Below are 19047 nucleotides of genomic sequence, written 5' to 3'. Positions count from 1 at the left end.
GCTGACGGGGAGCCGGCGGCGGCCGAACTCTGCCGGGAGCGGAGCCCTTGTAGCGGCCAGGCGCGGGCTGACCACCGGCCTGCCCCGGGGGCGGCACCGAGCTGCCCGGACGCGTTTCCGTCCGGAGTCCGGAGAAGGGGCGCCGGCTGCAGCTTGGGGTCGGGAGGGCGGCTGGTCCGGTGGAGGCAGCGGTCTGTGAGGCTGGCCCTGAGGAATTCCTTGCATTTTCAAGCTGGAGAGGAATAATGTGAAGTAAGAGAGTCTCAGGAGATGCGTAGCAGCCGTTCCTGTTAATTCAAATCGTAGGGTGCTGTGATAAACCCGGTATTGGCGACCTCCATATAGTTGTGAGTGAATGCCCACGGTACACCGGGGATAAAAATCAACAAAATCAACTCTTGTAAAGCAAAGCATTTGCCTCACATTTCACGGCACATCAGATACGCTTATTTGAAAACATGCACAATCCCATATTTAAAGAGTACTTTAGTGGAAAGGCTTTTTTAAATCAGTTTGAACTGTCTGCAATTCTTCGGCACGGCTGTAGCTCAGGCAATGAGACCTACAAGTACAGACCCATGGGGAAAGCACCCACTTGGAGAAGAACCTCATATTTAGCAACATCAACTTAATTTTAACGATGTTATTTATTAGCATTCCTGCTCTGTGCTTCACTATGTTAATGCAAATCCTCAGCAGCTCAGTAAAAAATAGTAAAGGTTTTTTCTTTTTTATTTTTTTTTCTATCAGTGCAACAAAGCACTTACTCAGGTTTAGGACATTGTGACAGTGACATATGCAAGTTAAAAAGGACTTTCAGAATAGCAGCAAATAAAAGTTAGCTGATAAATAAGCAGAATGTTTCTATGCTTTGTGTACTGGTCTTGCTTTTCTTTGGCTTTAAACTGTTGGTTGTGTTGGTTTTTGGTTTTTGTTGGTTTTTTTGGGTTTTTTTTTTTTTTTTTTTTGCAATGGCAGTAACTATATATACTTGGTGAACCTGGTTGGCTCTCTACTAAGAGAGCTTTCACAACCTCCCTGTGAAAAACGGGGCCATATCCTTGCAATTCTAGAATGGAAAGAGACTAAACCTGCTCACTTAGAAGTTTTGCTAATACTTTACTGTTTTATCTTCTGTAGGTGACCAATTTTCTATTCTTATGATGCCCACACAGAATGCCATGTCTACACAAGACAGTTTACCAACATAAACATCAATTTGTCTGATTGATCTTATTCCAGAAAAGGACAACTTCATTTAATTTTAACCCCTTTCACACCAAATTAGAAATGTGTATTGTTACACACATGTTGAGTTACACTGGAATAATTTTGCTGATTAATTCTTCTTGTTGACAAATCCTAATTGCTTCTAGGATTTTAAGCAGCCACGTCATACTTTTCATTACACAGCGTATCCAGTCAACAAACACATCATGTAGAAGATTTTCTCTATGGATCTTCCTCAGCATCCAGGCCACCTGACACACAACACTTCTTAAGCCTGGGCTATTCGTTATGCTCATTCTCAAGCAGTCAGAAGTTTCAGCTGCTCTTGAGATGCAGTTGTTGTCTTATCCTTACACAATGTATTTCTGGTCAATAAATGCTGAACCTCCATGCAGGCTTTTTTATCCTATTACAGAGCAGGAAGACACCATAGTGTTCCTCTAACAAGCCTGCCATTCTGTGCTAACACAAACTAAAAATAGTCTCAAAGTACTTAGGCTCAGGGAAAAATTGGGTAAAGGTTATTTCAAGCTAACCCTTCTGTAGCTATGTACCACTGAAGGTACAGCTTACCGTCCAAATAACGCTGCACCTTCCACAAAGCAGAAATGAGATGAAGGATCTACCTTGTGATAGTGATACCATTTTACTTTATTCCATCTCAGCAACGCTGTATGCCGCTGCTTGTACACCCAACTGGATGTCCAAGTTCCTAGCGCTCAAGCAGTGGCTTACCCAGCAGCTAGATGTGGCAGTGAAAGAACCCTCAAGTCTACTTTGTATAACTACCGTGGTTTATTACGCGGGATCTAGAATTACTGCCGCGGCAGCTGCAAGACGACGCTTCGTTTATAGAGCCCAGCCACCTGCCACGCTAAGAAAAACAGAAGGGGCAACGCGCTTTTAACCGGGGGAGCCGAGCCGGGCTGAGCGATAGCCGAGACCGGCCAAACCCAACCCAGCCGAGCCGAGCCCGGCCGAACCCATCCGAGGCGGGCCGAGACGAGCCTGACCGAACACAGCAGAACCCAGCCGAGTCGAGCCCGGCCGGACCCAGCTGAGCCGAGCCGAACCCAGCGCAGCCGAACCCGGCCGAGCCCCCCGGTGGGGAAGGAGCGCGGCACCCGGCGGCGCCGCCAGCCCTCACGGCGGGCGGTGCCGGAGAGGAGGCCCCGCCCCGCCCACGCTGCAGCGCTGCCCCCGGGTGCGGGCAGGGGAGTGCTGGGCCGCTGGCGCTTGCGCGGCGCCGGCTGGCGCGCTCGGCCGTGGGTTTTGCAGCGGCGGGCGTCGGAGCGCGGAGATGCTGGGCGGAAGGAACCGCCGCTGCGGCGGGCTGTGGAGGAGCCTGTGCCCCGCGGCCGCCGGCGGCAGCGCTTGGCCGCGCTGCCCCAGAGCCCTGAGCGCCGCCTCCCCTAGCAGCGGCGGCGGGGCGCGGAGCGGAGGCGCTCCCCCGGCAGGTAGCCGTGCCGCGCCTTCCTCAGCCTGCCCTTCCCTCCCCCTGCCCTCGAGTGCCGCCGGGGCTCCGAGGCCGGCAGGGGCCGGGGCCCTCGGCGCGGGCGGGACCGCTGAGCCCTGAGGGACGCTGCGGCCGCCCGTGGCCTCCAGCGAGGCGGGGAGCTGCCCTGCCGGCAGCGCAGGTGCTGGGCGCGTTACCTGCGCCCCTCTGCCGCGGCGGGGTGGCGAAGGGGGTCGCTGGGCGGCCGGGCCTGTGTAAGCGCGGTGGGTGACGCGGGTGCGCGGGCGGGGGGCGCCGAGGTCACCGCGGCTGGACTTTGCACGTGCCGGCGGGGGCACCCTCGGCTCGCGGCAGGGGACAGCCCGCTGCCGCGCGCGCCTGCGCCTCGTTTCCCAAGGGCTGGGAAACTTCGTGCAGTCTGTTTTTTTGGGTTGCGGTTGGTTTTTTTTTGTTTTTACGAATCAAAATAAAGCTGAGCTGCAGCAAAGTAATTCTCTTCTGGCTCTCGGGTTGTTCTGTTACCTAATTAATGTGGAAATACACCAACAGTTGTGTTGGTTGCATTAGAAGCAGGGAAAGTTTGGGATTCGGGTTCCCAAGGTGAATGCACAGAGTGCGCCTATTGCTAGTGAATTCACGGTAGTGATGGACTTGATGGTAACTCGCTGGAGGTATAAGTTAAAAACTATTGATTGTGCAATCAAAGTAGAGATGATAGACTTACGGAGTGATGCCCTCCATAATTGGAATGGAATCTATTTGCTTGCTGTTACTTTGTATTGGTGCAAAACCATGAAATGTACTAACCAGCTTTATTCTCAGTGTCCTCTTCTGTCTCTTACAAGCATAAAGGAAAGTTTTTCTGGGAATAGGACCTGAAAATTAATATTTCTTCTATAGAATGATTTCTCTGTTGCTTGCTTACTAATATTGTTCCATTAGACCAACCTCGGGCCAACCTAGTGAGCTTAACGAAAGAGTTTAAATCGTATTGAGAGTAAGTGGATCTATTTTATTCTTTGTCAAAGTTACTTATAAAAGATGTATGACTGTCCAATTTGCAGTAGACTCAAAGAGTTTACAAATAATATATAGTTAGAGCTGGGAGAGTAGATTTTTCTTTCAATCATCAAGTTACTGGAATAATTAATAGTAAAATTACAAGAGAAAATGTGAGTTAATGTTTTGGAGAACTTAAAACATTGAGCCAGAATTCTGAGAAAAAACGCTCTGTGGGGAAAAGTTTAACTTCAGATATGCACCTGATAGGAAGCTAGTGAAGAGGAGAAAAAATTAAATAAAAAGATGCTCTTGTCAATACTGATAAATTCGGATCTCTTCTGTTTGTGGTGTGGTTTTGTTTCCTATTGTTCCTGCAATGAGGGGTTGGTAGCACTCTGGTACTCGAGATCAGTGTACCAGAACTGCTGTTTTTCTGTCAAAAGGCATTGTTTTGTAATTGTTTGAAACATTTAATCGTTTCAGCCATGTAAGTATCTTGCTAGAATGCAAATTTAGGTCCTCTGTGTTTTCTCTTGTGAATATCTGTGCTTTTCCAGTTTGAAGAGGCTAGCCAGTCTATTTTATTTTATATTTTTTCTCCAATTTTCAAAAGCAAGCTTTTGATCTCTCTTGCATTTCATCATTGTGGACATCTGACATCAGTGATACGATAATTAGTAAGAATCCATCAGTCTTAGTTATGCATAAATGTGTATTTACAGGCTAATCTTAACACTTTATAGGCTTCTCTGAGAAGTATCTTTTATGGATTCCTACAACAGCCACAGGTAGAAAACCTGTGGGCTCTGAGAAGTTGCTATTTCTCTCCTAGTGTATCTGTGAGAAACTTACAGGAGGAGAAAAAATGAGCCATTGAAGTAAGAGAGTATAGCTTTAAAAGATGTGGAAAGAATAGAGGAAGATGGGCTCTTTTTGTTGACTTAAATGTTCGGTTGTTTGTTTTTTTTTTAGGGAGCTGTGCTTTTCAGTAAAGTGGCTGCTTACATATTTTCTGTAAACAAAGTAATGCTGTTGTGAAACAAATGGTGCACTCAGTTCCTTAACAGACAAGCATATGCTTAAGTGCTTGCTCAGCTAGAGCCAACTTGATAAAATTGAGGTTATGCTGCAGAATCTGTGGTGTTTACCTGGGACAAACACAAGTGTTGTCCAACACCTGGAACACTGCAGTGTGCAGCATTGAACAGAGGTAGCAGCCTGACTTTACCTAAAGGCTTTGAAATGTGCCAAATAGATGGCTGCTTCTAGATAAGCTCACTTTCAGCATGCTGCTTGATATTGTATTAAAAACCCAAACCTGTTAAATCCCTTTGGAGCGGTTTGTAATACTTGAGGAAAATGTCTTAAAGAATGGGATGCAAGTGTTCTCATTGAGAGCAGTACAGTGAATGAAAACATTTTATTAGAAGCCTTGAACTCCTAGTGCTGCTTCATGTCTCTGTAGCTTTTTTATTGCATGTATCTCTCTGTATCCATCAGCTTCTTACCATATATACTGTAAGGTAGGTGGGAGAGTTATGGGGGTTACTGAAGGGTGGCTCAGGTCTGACGGAGGGAGTGTGGAGCAGGTGACACAGGCATTTGTTGCTGTGTGACTCGGGAGATGCACCGTGCAGCCCTGCATGCTTTGAGGGATTGTGCTTCTTTTCTCCTTCCTGTTCTGTAAAGAAGCCTGTGCTTGAATTATTTTTTTTTGTTTGTTTGTTTTGGATTTGGTGGGTGTTTGGTTTTTTTTTTGTTGTTATGTTTTGGTTTGGTTTTTCACTGTGTTTTAAATCTTTCTCTGACCTGGACAAACATCAAAAAGATGCTTATCAGAAGTTACTATTGCACAATTTTTATATTTTTATGGTGTTACCAGCTAGGTGCTTTATTTCCTGTGTGTATGTGTGTGATGTGAGACCACCTTCCAAAAAATAATGAAATTACCATTCACACAGGGCGGTGAAGTGTTTTTATCCCCATCCTGCAATGAAAGTTAGCAGAAGATAACCCAAGGTCACCCAAGAGAGAGTTGGGCAAACCTATGGTCTAGGCAATGGGATTGCTTGCTCTGTCTGTTACACTCAGTGCCACCCCTGTTGTTTTAGGGCTAGCCAGGCTGGAAAGAAGGAAAGCGTTGTGATTGCCTTGTATCTTGCATGTGCGACTGCCATTGAAAGTTACAGATAGGAAAACAAGTATTTCCTTGGCTTGTATGTTCTGTCTTCAGTTTTGTAACCTTTTTTTGAAATGTAGTTTATTTTTGTGTGGGTGTGATGCAAGTGCGTAAGTCTGTGCAGGTCAAAACAGTTTGTGAGGGTACTGTGCTTCACATTGGTCTGCTACTCAGTTTTAGTTTGTGTCATTCTGATGTTGCTTGCTGTGCTTTTATTGGAGCTTTCTTCAGATTAGTCTTTAAAAGCTATATGGGTGTTTGTGGAAGGAACATATAAGAATATCTCTAAAAAGTAGATTTACTGTAGAACTGCTAGGTGTTTAGAATAGGTTCTGCAATGGTAACCAGAAGGTTTTCCAACTTTGAAATGCTTTATTAATGTAATAATAATATAACTCCTAATAACCTACCTGTACAGAAAGCTTTATTATCCTTTATTTGCGGAAGGAGATGAGGGAGGGTGTTGAGAATGTCATAAGAGGTGTTTCAGATTACCAATAAGAAACATATCTTAAAAATATTGAGGAGTAAGTTACTGTTTTCTGTTTCTTGTCAGGTGCTAGTAATGTAAAGCCATTGGATGGTGTGAAAATTCTTGATTTAACCAGGTTTGTATTTTGTCTGTAATTTGGAACAGTCTGTCTAGATGCAAATTTTCAGATAGGAAAACCTAAGAAAATCTTTTTTTTTTTTTTAATATTACAGGGTGCTTGCAGGGCCCTTTGCCACAATGAATTTGGGAGATCTAGGGGCTGAAGTTATCAAAGTGGAAAGACCAGGTAAGATTTTTATGTATCTATTTTAGATACAATAAGAATGTGGGGTAGTTCAGCAACTATTTGTTGATGTATTTTAAGTGATACATGACAGAATGCAAAATTGAAGACATTACTGTATCTGTTTGGTGTGTTTCTGGTGACTGTGTGTATGGTATCATTCTAAGAAAAAATTGTAGCTATTTAATTGGGGTTTTTTTTTGAGCCAGTAGTTTTCAAGTTTTGGGAACATTTTATATCTTCATACTATTTCTGATGTGGTAGAAAACTAGTTATTAGGAGGTTTGCTTATACCTGTATGATCCCTTGGCTTTAAATTTAACACTGTGCTCCACCTGTGTGTTTTGATCAGTAGTCGATGTCTGTATTTAGAAAACAGTGTGAGAACAGTTGAAGTTGTAAGGTCAGGTAGCTTTTTCAGATACTAATGTACAAAACAGTGCTGAGTCATCACTTAATAAAGTGTCTTATTCCATCACTCAAAGCTAAATTGATTTTGTTTGAATTGTTTGGACTTTGCTTAGACTGTAAATTGGGCTTCTGAATGCTTAGGTGTTCGGTGGGTTTGTTTTTTTGGTTTTTTTTTTGGTTTTTTTTTTTTTGTGTGTGTGTGTGTGTTTTTTTTTTATCATGTGGTAAGAGGACTGAGGATTAAAACAGGGTTTTAGGTGTAGTGTTTGACATGCAATATTTGACATACACACAAATCCTTCCAGCAATTAGTTACATAAGAATTACAGAAAAGGTGTTTTTCCCGTTTGGGAATTAAGAATTTTCAGCTCGGTTCCCTCTGAGCCAAAATGTCTCAGATAATTTTAAATAGGAATACATTTTACTACTCAGGATTAGAATACTGATAAAATGACAGGTGCTTTAATTTTGGAAATAGACTCCACATTCTATTCTTCTATTTTCATTTTTATTATTACAGGAAAGAAAGGTAATATGAGCATTTAAAAATATATATATACTGTTTGTTAGCACTGCTTTTGTGTAATATTATACAGATCTAGTGGGGCAGGCAAGCGTCTTGACTGGTAGAGTATAAGATGACTTGCCCTTCCCTATCAACTTTCTATTGAGAATAATTTTAATATTGCAGCACAGTTTCAGGTTGTTAATTAAAAATTACCTTGTTGGATAAATTTTTCTTTGGAATTGTGCAAAGTGAACAAAAGTTATTTTCTGCAAGAGGTAGTTTCATCTTTAATGTCCAGGATCTGATATTCCTGTATAGGTGGAGATGGAAGTTCATTGGAAAAGGGAGATTTCTGAATTTGGATGAAAATCTTCATGCTAGTGCTGAAAGTGTCTGAGGTTAGTGAGCTGTGAGCGTGTAGTTTCAAATGCAGAAACTTCTGTAGCTCCATCTGAGTCTGATTGGACTCTGGGTAATTAACTTCATAAATAGAATTAATTTTATTTTTGTGTATTTGAGCTTAACACAATGGTTTTCTTCTCCCATTTAGAACATACGCTTCTTAATTTAAGAGTTGTTGAGGATTGGTAATGATAAAAAATGCTTCATTCTTGTGGAATAGCTACACTTTCTAGTTCTTAAGACCATACAAGAAGATTAAAAAATTGCATGACATTCAGGTCTTTTTTTAGGAATATTTCCTGCATTTGGCTTTCAGTTTTATACATCATCATGCATTTGAGGCATGAAATTATGCCACAGCAGCTGCAAATTTTCGTGTATTTTTTCTTTCTTGAAGTTTCCATTTTTAAAGTTTCTCTTTTTTGGTATTATTACTTTTGAAAAGAGCTGGTGAAGATAATTACACACTTGAGATACTAAAACATATTACTTCGCCTTTATTTTATTTTAAATAGGAAATATTGGAAGTTTGAACATTTAACAAAATGTAGAATGTCTAACCGAAGTCACACATCAACCTATGGGTCATCCTTAATCACTCACCATTGTTTCAAATGTTTTCACTTTTGTGGCAGGGCAGAAGCTGCATCTATTTTGTACTATCTGATGAGTCTGACAGTGGTATAATTGCAAGTATCTAGGTAGTAGGAATGGAGAAATGTCAGTGTTTAGGTATGAAGTAATGGTTTTGGAGGTATGCATTCCAGGTCCTAGAGTTTTGTTTTGTGACTGAAGGAAAAGGGCAGCCTGAGAATTCTGAATTTCAAACATTTTAGAACATGAGTAATTGGCTCTTTCTGGGCGAGGATATCTACTTTCACAGGAGTATTAATCTGTAAAGGATAGTAGCCACAGTAGCATCCTGCATGGAAAGTATTACTGAAATGTGTTGTTTTGAATGGCTTGAAGTGGTAATATACAGAAGAAAGATATTTCCCGTCCCGCCCCCCAAGCTTCCTGCTTGAACCAAACTAGTCCTTTGACATACTAAACAGTACAGATGTTGATAAGTAATTGAAACATTTGTATAACTTCTACCACAGTCGATCTGAAATGACTGTAGACTGTGGACTGTGTTACTTTGTGTTACTGCAGTGTATAGCACAACTGTGACAGTGGCTATATGGTGTAAGACCTTCAGCTTGTTTCTGTGTCTGTGCTAGTATCAAAGAGTCTTCTGTGTTGCCTCACTAAGGAAAGTTTTTACTCACGTGAAGTTAACAAGTAGATAAAGTCTAGTTATTGAAATAGATGTAGGAATGTGCATGCTTGCTAGAATTCGGGATGTTGATTATGTCTGAATTTAAATTTAGCTTTAATTCTAATTGAAATAATTGCCAGTCTTAATGACATTTAAGAAAGGTTTCAAATTGGAAATTAAGCATAAATCATACACTGACATCAATGTCTGCAGCAGCTTTAATGCCATCTTACCTTTTGCAATTGCTTCCTTTTGTTGGTGTTCAGCAGCGTGCAGTTTAACAAGTTGTTGCTGATCAGTGGTGTCTTGACATTGTGTCCAGAGTGTTTCAGGAATAGCTTGTTGACCATGTGCACTGTGTGACTTGGTGCAGGGATAGAGCTGCTGCTAAATTCTTCTGGATTGCCTTAAAGAGTGACATTGTAGCAGTGCTTTAAGGTAAAAAAACAACCCCCAAACAAAAAAGCCCCTTCCACCTTCCCCCTGGGTGCCCCCCCCCCCCAAAAAAAAACCCCAAAAACAAAACACAACAACCCAACCAACAAAAACACCCCAACAACCAACCCCCCCCCCCAAAAAAAAAAACCAAACCCCAAAACACCAAAACAACCAAAAACCCAACAAAAAACCACACCAAAAAAACAACCCACAAACAAAAACAACCAAAAACCTGCAAATACATTGGTGGTTTGTGGCTGTATAGTAATATTTTAAAGCTTAAAAATAGTCCCAGCACTAGCAAGCACTGTGTTCACTTTGCTTAATCACATTCACTTTTAGGTGTTTTTTTGATATAAATATCCTTATATATATATATATATATATATATAAAAAACTAATTCTTGTCCTGCCTGCTAGATGAAGCTTAGGTGGTTTAAATATGTTGGGGGAAAACTTTTTATTCTTTTTGTTTGTTCACAGTGGGATATTGGACAAATATGAAAATGTGTTGGCATTTCTTTCAGGAGCTGGTGATGATACAAGAGCCTGGGGTCCACCCTTTGCTGGAACAGAAAGTGTTTATTTTCTCAGTGTCAATAGAAATAAAAAGGTAAGTGGAGTGTGGCATTGAACATTAGCCAATGTTTTCTGTAATTACAACTGAAGACATAACAGTTCTTTGTTTGATTCTTAACATATATAATGGAGCAATAGTTACATTGGCCTTAAATTGTGATGAATAAGTTTCAGGAGAAAAACCAAAGAGTTCCTTTGAACAAAAAAGGCTGCAAACCTTGTATGGTGCTGTGGTCAGCTGAGGCAAATGCAAAAAGCAAGAGTGGTCCTGAATGTCCCCAGCTGGTGGTGCAAATTGACTGGAAATGAACACTGCTGAAAGTCAGGGTTATTTTATTCGAAGGATCAGTTTTTTTCAGGGGCATCAGCTCAGTTGACCTGCTTCAGCTGGTAGCTGGAGCTGGAGGAAAGCAGGCATCATACCACAGTTAGGTTGGCTAAAGGTAGCCTGTGAAGTTTCAGGTTTAAGATGAAGTTTCACGACATGTCTGAATTGTTTAATGGCTTGCTGCCATTGAAACAAATGTTTTTGGTGTACCCATGCATGCTTGCAGTAGCTGCTCTGCAAACATACAGTGATCAGACTGCAGTGCAGCTTCCAGCTGTGCATCTGCCATACTCGTTTCAGTGCTTGTCTGATATGTTGGTGAGACATTTCTGCTTGCTTTACCAACAATTTCTTTTAGCAGGGAGAGGTGGTGTGTGTGTAAATATTTACTTATTTGATTTAGCTGTAGTGTGAAACTTGACTGTTGGTTATGTTTAGAAGAGGCTGATAATCACCAGAAGGGCTTTCACATAAATTACTGTTGTATTTTTTTTTTTATCCTCAGAGTATAGCTATCAACGTGAAAGATTCAAAAGGAGTAAAACTTATCAGAGAGGTACGTTTTGATAGCATGAAAACTGTGCCTATTTTGAGCCTGAGTAATAAAAAATAAACTCTATATTTCAAGTATTAGTTTGATATCTGATATAATTTTAAAAGGTACGTTAAGAAAATTTGTTACATTACGGTATATAGCCTCTGTGCTCTGTTCCTTTGGTCTCAATGTTAAATGTAATTTCTAATGATTTTAGATATAAAATTTACATGAAAATGTTACTGAAAGTCTCAAATGAAATATTGTGAGGAAACAGTCTAACAGCCTAGTGCTTTCCTTTTACTGTTGCTGTATGTGATCTCGTACTACTTCATAAGAAAGATTCAAGCTGGACTGATCTGATGAAGTCAGTGAGCAGTTTAGGAAGAGGAGATACTGGGCTCCAGTGTTTGCAGGTTTTTGAATGTTACAATGTATTCATGTCTTCTGTTGCTGTGTGTCTTTCTGAGAAATATTGTCCTGTAGGTAAACTTGATGTTTGATTCTTTTTTCAGTACTTGAGTTCAGAATGTAAGGGTCTTTTAAGAGTGATCCATTTTTCCATTGAAAAATTAATAAAAGTATCACATCTCACATTCTGTGGAACTTGTGCACTTTGTCATCCCTTGTTTATGTATTGAAAAATACAAGACCTTCTACTTGCCAACGCTGTGGTTTTAGCCCTGCAGTACCAACACATCTGAGAGGGTGAGCTGGCTTTTGTTACTGTCTGTTTCAATATCAGTTCCAATCAGTTTATCACAGTGAGACTGTATGTGTCCTGCAATAAATGGAATTTGTCTGGTAGTATTTTTTGTTGTGAATATTGCATGAAATGCAAATAGATTAAGTTGTCTGGTACTTTTTACCTTTTTTCTTCCCTGTCAGCTACGTAAGACTTCCACATGAAGCATCTCTTTAGAGTTTATAACCCAAGGGTTCTGTAGTGTCTTTTCTATTTGCAGAGCAGAACCATTTATTGCTGATTTGTTATGAAGTTGTATGTTTATCTTTTAAAGGTTTTGGAAATGGATACAGTCATTTGGAATAATTTTGCATGGTATAATGCAGATTTTCTTTTTTTTTGGATAAACTAGTTACATTCTAAATAGAAGTTGTTCCTCTTGCACAAGAGTATCTTGTTATTTGACCCTTAAAAATGGTGAAAGAAAAAGTACTCTCTGCAAAACATTCGCTGATTTCATGTGTATGAACTGGGCCCTGTTTGAAGAATCAAAGGCAGCTGAGCCTTTGAGTCAGGATAAGCTGGAGAAAAGATGGCTTCAGCTTGAGCTTATGGTGTGACTGCCACTGTTTGTGGTTAGGAAGTTTCCCTTTTCTCATCTTGACATCTGTGCAGGAAGATTACTGATTGCTTCTCGTTTTAAATGTATAGCTTTCCGCCTGTGATATGGAGAACCTTTTTATGGTCCGTGGAGTTGAGTGTCTGGTGACTTAAGAATTTGCAATACAGCTTCTGTACTTCAGGCTCAGGTATCTGGTTAAGTTCAAATCCCACATAATTTTTGAATCAAAGTTATCAGCTTTCTTCTCTCTCATTTGTGCATCCTTTCTGTCAGCTCAGTGCTGGGCTTCCCACCCTTTTCCTGCTAGTAAGATCTCTTGTATCACTGTAGTGTAGAGCTATCATGATGCTGAAGATGGGATAGCTGGCAGTAAGAGTATTTAGAGCTACAGACAAATGCTTCCTGCCAGCAGCAATATTAATTTTTCCCTTAGCTTGATGTCACTGAAACAGTCAAGCAGTGTAGGAGAATTAATTGCTAAGATGTGATGTTATGGAATCACCAGTGAGAGAACTAACTGTTAAATATTTACCACACTAGCTGTGGAAATGAGGCAATCTCCTGTGAGAAAGTTATTTCTTAGCTTGTTACTCTTTTAAGAAGAGTTGCTTTCATAACCATTACAGCTTTCTGTTCATTAAATCAATGGCATCCTTATCTGTGATATAGCAACATTGTAGACTGAAGTGATGAGGCATTACTGAAATGTGACTCTACTTGTGGAGTTGTCACTTTGCTTGATTTAGGGTGGTAGTTTTTTGGAAGTATTTGGTGCAGAGGTCTTGACATTCCATTATTGCATCTCAAATGGAGCCAGAATATAACTACTTCTGTTTGGAGTTTTGTTAAAAAGGATATGTAAAGGGAAGTTATCTATAACAGGCTTTTGTTTTCAGTTGTCTCCTGGAAACATCAGGACAGATGTGTATAGAATTGAGGGTTTTTCAGCAATGTAATTGTTACTATGAAAAATAGTATTCGTGTCTGTAAAGCGATTGATGGCAAGAAGAAATTCAAATTTGTGACACTGGTTACTCATACAGAAATATGAATCATGTCCTGAGCCTAAGCACTATAAAGTAAGGTAATAAAGTTATAAATTTTCATTAAGAAAGGTAGCATGGTTAGAATACTAAAAACAAAGGAGTAGAGAGTCTTCAGGTATATGACAAAAGCACAGCTGTGATAACTCAGTCAGTAGTATCAAGTAAGCTGAAGAAATCTTTTTATCAGGAGTCCTGGCTGCTTTTCTTCCTTTGGCACAGCACTACAAAATGCTTGTTCAAGGTCTGCTCTTTCATAATTACAAGATTAGATGATTCCCACAAAATTATTATTTGGTCATCTTTTTTATGTTTATTTATTCTGTGCCACTTGTAGCCCTGTCTTCCTTCCTAATGCTTTTGGCTTGCTATTAACTGCTTCCCAAATATTTGTATGTCTGCCTGAATGAATTTTTTTTTTTTTTCACTTCAGTGTTGGTATGTGCACCAGTCCCATGCTCTGACATCCTTCTGTTGTAATACGGCTCAATATCTCTTTAGAGCATTATTCAGCAGTTATTGTCAGAAGCTTCTTTTAAGAACCTTGAGGATGATACCTTTCTCCTGAGTATTTAGCCTTAACTGGTTAACTTCTCTATTCATGAAGAATTTGGGAATATTCCATTGGTTGGGAGCTGATGGCACTCCTTCCCTTTCATTACCTTTAGCTGATAGGTCAGCATCTCATGCATGCTGTCTCACTTGATAAAGCAAACTATTCACACATGCAAATACACAGTGTGTGTGTGAGTGTGCACATTCTCCTTTGTGTGGAGATTTTGTAAAAAAACAAAACTAAAAAACTAAACAAAACTTCCAAAAGGTATGATTAGTTAGCTTTTTAAAGTTAGGACTGTCATTATTTGTTATTGTAATTCAGTTTAATGACTACTTTGGCATGCATGATGTCTTTTTTTTTCTTTCCTGAGGCACAGACATAGGACACTGATATGCTCAATCTGGAATACGTAGTATTCCAACTCAGGTCTGTGTTGTATTGCTCTGTTAGTAGAGGTTTAAATACAAGTGATATGTTCAGAGCACTTTGTAGGACGTGGAAGTGTGACATTTCAGTTGACAGTGGACTTAAACCCTCATTGAGATGGAAAATCCCTTTGAGTTTTAAGAGCATACAGTTTGTTTGGATCAGAGTTTGAATCCAGTTCTCTGCAGTGGTAGTACCCTGGGTACTTATGCTTGGTTCAGTGAGCATTAAAAAAAGTACTAAGCACAGACTGCTGCCTTTATGCATTGAAGACTATTTCCAAGCGTCATGAAAACTTTAGCAGCAGAGCTGACGCAGCATTTGTAGGATGTCTTGAAAACTCAGGTTCATTTCTTTCGGAGAGTAGATATACTGCTAAACTGGGCCCAAGTCATTGTATCAGACTTTAGCGCTGTCGCCATCCCATGTATATTTCTAAGCCCAAAGGTGTGGTGCTTTTTATGTTATAGTACTGTATGTCATGCTTTCTTCCTCAGTGGCTCGTAGTAGCTCTTTCGTATGAGATAAACAACAACTCTCAAACCATTTTAGCCCATATAATCATTGCAAATTGGATAGATTATACAGTTCCAGTGAAAACAATACAAAAGCTCTATCTGATTTTGTCTCTTGAATGAATTAAGCTAATGCTGTAGCATTACCAGTTGGAAAAGTATGAACTGTGAAGGATTTAAAAAGAAAATGAAAACCCCCTTGACTTTATTTGCATAAAGGCATACTATTAGAGAATAAAGAGCTTGCCCCTATTGTGTTCCACTTGCCTTACTTTGGTGGCCTCATCTGCTGTCCTGCACACAGGGTTGGGACAGCTGTAGATCAGTCTGAGCTACTTCTGTTTTTACTAGCAAATACTTTAGCTCTGTGGAAACTTGGATCTTCTTGAAAACCTTCCTGTGACAAATGCTTGTTATTTAATAACTTCCATGAAATTATGTTCTGTTCACTTCTATGGAATCGCAAAATAACAAACCAGCCAGCTGTCCACGTTGAAACCCAGCAATGCTTATTAAGAATCTGGAGACTGTTTCTCATTTTGCTATAGTCCTACAGGTTCTTGATATAACAACTTTAAAAATAGTTGATAACATATTTTAAAATGCACCTTTACTGTATGCTGAACTTCATTTCTGTTAATGTCTCCTTCATGCATCCCATTGACCCATTTTTAAGTGGTGTGGTACCTTGTCTGAATAAGAATCAGTTTCTATTTTTCTTGTTAAAATGCTTCCTGGTTTGGCACCCTCTTTGGCCTTACATTCAGCTGAACAGCCTGCATGCTAGAACAAAAAATGCTTTTGATTGTTGTTATGATGACAGTAGTTTATAGAAGCTGGTCTAATATACTGTATGTATTAAGCGGACATCAACATGGTAGTTTCAGAGAACGTGACGCTCATCAGCTGCAAATAGCGTTAAGAAACTAAATGTCCTAGGCTATGCTTAAAAATGTGTGCACAAACGTGGGTACCTGTCAGGGAATAGTTCCAAAAATTCCAGGGGGCGAGTGGGGTGCGACCAAGAAAAAATACTCAACGGCCCCAAGGCATATATCTTTCAGTGTGTGGTTCTTTTGCTTTGGGAGTTCTTAATTTGTGTTAGTCGTCTTGAAACTTGTATATGTGTGTTTTTAACTTTTATAAGATAAAAAGATGCAACTTAAAGCCTGTTAATATGTTATTTAACTTCAGTGGATTTTTGGACTAGGTCATTGATCTAGATGCGATGGATAAAGTCGCATTGCAGAGCGTGACAGCACTATTCTAATTGAGGTGACTGTTCATTTTAACCCAGTAAAATTTTTGGGCTCGCTATTCTGTTTCTACATGCAGGAAATGAGATATGTGTCTTCTGTTACAATAATTGTATTCAATGATTTTAAAATGAAAAATAATTTGTAAGTTTATTTCTATGGTAGAGATAGAATATATTAACCTTTATCCTTCACGTTTTCTCCCTTCTTTTTCTCAAGCTAAGGGCAGGTGTAAAGGTGATGATTGTTCTGTAAACTATCATCAAGTCGTGGGACATTGATGTGATACCGATAATGTAATTTTATCATAGTTTCATCTAGTTGCTTTAGGATTTTGACAGTTGTCTTTCTAGATATGCAGTGTCTCTAATATGTAGTTTGCAGAGATGCACAGTCTAACAGGTAAAGAAAAATCTCTCTAGGTTTGTAAGTTTTGTCAGAAAGACTGGAGCCATTTTGATTAGTGAGATTTTTAAATTAAGTTACATGAGGAATTTATTGAAGTTTTGGAAGTTCATTAACAAATCTTACTTGTCCTTTTCTTTTCTAAAGCTTGCAGCAGTGTCTGACGTTTTCGTGGAAAACTACATCCCTGGGAAACTGGCTGAAATGGGTCTAGGTTATGAAGACATTAAGAAGATTGCTCCTCACATAGTGTACTGTTCAATAACAGGTAATTTCAATTGCTTGTGTTAATTATTTCCTTTATTTCAGGAAAAGTTTTAAAAGTCATGTGGTAATATACAAGTATATTATTTTGATGTCAGTTAAGATAAATTGAAAGACTGAGAGTTTGTTCAGTTCAAAAACAGGTATAGAAAAATTGGGAGGTAGCAACCATGACGACAGCTTGTAAGTTGTTCAACAGTGGCATTACCATGCCAGCCTGGAATGTTCCTGTTGACTTCAAAGGAGCCAGGGTTGGCAGGGCTGCTTGGATTTTCCTTTGCACTAGCTGAAAACTCAGATATTTTGAAAAGTTTCTTCCCCCTGCCTCCAGCAGTCCTAATGTATCCGTTTACATATTGCAGGTTTCCAGTCTGGTAACCTTAGTGTTTGTTACTGAAGCACCTCTCTCTTCACAGTTGCGTGGTTATATGTTCGTGGAAGTTTTACACTACATTCTGTTGCCTGATAACTGAAATGGTAGAACAGTTGTAGGTACCTTATAAATGCTGGGGAAAAATGAAAGGAAAGTAAACGTATGAATATCAGGAAATGCATACATGTAAAAATAATTTTAAGTCTGAAAAATCACTTAAAAAAAACCCCAACTGAAAATGCCCCAAAAATCTTGATCAAGCACTAAAATGGAAGGATGCCTGCATGTAGTCTACTGTTAAAATAGAACTAAATGAAAACATGAAAGTTACAGGTATTTCTAGATTGGTTTAAAGTCTTAGTTACAAACTTGTTATGCCTCTGAATTTCTGAGGAATAAGTGGCTTTGGCTTTTTAGTTACTCTGTATTAATGTTGTTTAATAGGAACCAAATAGCTTTTCAGTCTATTGTGACGTATATATCATCTTTGTATGGTAAATGTCTGAAGAAGACAAGAGCAGAAAGGCAGTTCAGGGCTTGCTGAGAATCTCTTTGTTTAAACACATTTTTAGGTTGGTCAGTGGCTAGTTACCACAATGTTTTTCATATTTGCTTATGCATGTAATCTCACAACTGGAATTTGTCAAGTGGTTTTTGGATATTTATTTTTTGCTTAGCTGCTGTACCCATAATTAATGAAAAAGAATATAAATTATATCCAAGATACAATTTCTGTGAGGTAATGGCCTTTGATTTGGTAAATCTGTTTTTCCATTCGTACTGCATGTTAACTTTTGAGTGCTTTTGTAGTTTACTGATAATAAACAAAATCTGTACTTGAAGTCAGGGCCTAAGGAAAGATACTATTTAATTTCACAGATTCATGGAATTGTTTAGGTGGAAAGGACCTCTTGAGACCATCTAGTCTAACCCCCCAGCTCAAGCAGGGTCAGCTACCGCAGGTTTCCCAGGATTATGTCCAGCTGGGTTTTGAGTATTTCCACAGCTGCTCTGGACAACCTGTTCCAGTGTCTGATCATCCTCACAGTAAAAAAGCTTTTCCCATGTTCAGGAAAACTTATCTGTTGCCTCTTGTCCTGTCAGTGGGTGTTACTGAGAAGGGTCTGGCTTCGGCTTCCTCTTGCTCATTCCTACCCACTGGCTATTTATATGCATTGCTAAAATCCCCCTGCGCTTTCTCTTGTTTTGGCTGGAGTCTCACCTGTCCCGCCCTCTCACCACGTGTCAGGTGGTCTAGTCTCTTAATTGTCTGTGTGGTTCTGTGGTAAACATGCCTCTGATTTCGTATTTGTCTTGCACTGGGGAGCCCATGACTAGATACAGTACTCCAGGTGTGGCCTCACCAGTGTTGAGTAGAAGGGAAGGATCTCCTCCCTCAACCTGCTGGCAATACTCTTCCTAATGCATTGCAAAATATTGTTGGCTGCCTTTGCTACAAGGGTGCATACTTCTGTATGTTCTGTTTAAAGTGCTCCCTAACTTCCTCCACTGAGGGTGAGCCTTTCTGCAGACTTCCCCTCAAATCTCGGGGGCCTAGGACTACCAAGGGCCGGCTTTCATGGTAAATACTGAGGCAAAGAAGGCATTCTTCATGTCTTTTTGTCACCAGTTTCCCTGCCCCATTCTGCAGTAGGTCCGTGTCTCCCCTAGCTGTCTTTCTGCTGCTGGCTTGCTTGCAGAATCCTTTCTCATTGCTTTTTGCATCTTTCACCAAATTCAACTCCAGGTAAACTTTGGCTTTTGTAATTATATACTTGCACATTAAACAGTGAC

At 40.0% G+C, this 19047-nt stretch overlaps 1 protein-coding gene across 6 annotated transcripts in view; it reads left to right on the top strand.

The window, feature by feature from the left end:
- The first annotated feature begins 2443 nt into the window (after window positions 1–2443).
- The window catches only part of SUGCT (succinyl-CoA:glutarate-CoA transferase), a 337849-nt gene continuing 321245 nt past the window's right edge, over window positions 2444–19047 (top strand). For 2 of the 6 annotated variants that reach the window (XR_008732070.1, XR_008732071.1), the window contains exons 1-6: window positions 2444–2687; window positions 6424–6475; window positions 6573–6646; window positions 10191–10276; window positions 11076–11126; window positions 16764–16884. Coding sequence is in view for 3 of the 6 variants with exons in the window: in XM_055709366.1 (XP_055565341.1) it covers window positions 2531–2687; window positions 6424–6475; window positions 6573–6646; window positions 10191–10276; window positions 11076–11126; window positions 16764–16884 (541 nt within the window). In the remaining 3 variants the exon portion in view is untranslated. The remainder of the gene's footprint in view (window positions 2688–6423; window positions 6476–6572; window positions 6647–10190; window positions 10277–11075; window positions 11127–16763; window positions 16885–19047) is intronic. The other 4 variants (XM_055709366.1, XM_055709365.1, XR_008732068.1 and 1 more) reach the window with 3 other exon arrangements.

This window comes from Falco cherrug, chromosome 4 (assembly GCF_023634085.1).
Source record: "Falco cherrug isolate bFalChe1 chromosome 4, bFalChe1.pri, whole genome shotgun sequence".
In the NCBI taxonomy this organism is placed as follows: domain Eukaryota; kingdom Metazoa; phylum Chordata; class Aves; order Falconiformes; family Falconidae; genus Falco; species Falco cherrug.
This window is presented reverse-complemented; position numbering and strand designations above follow the sequence as displayed.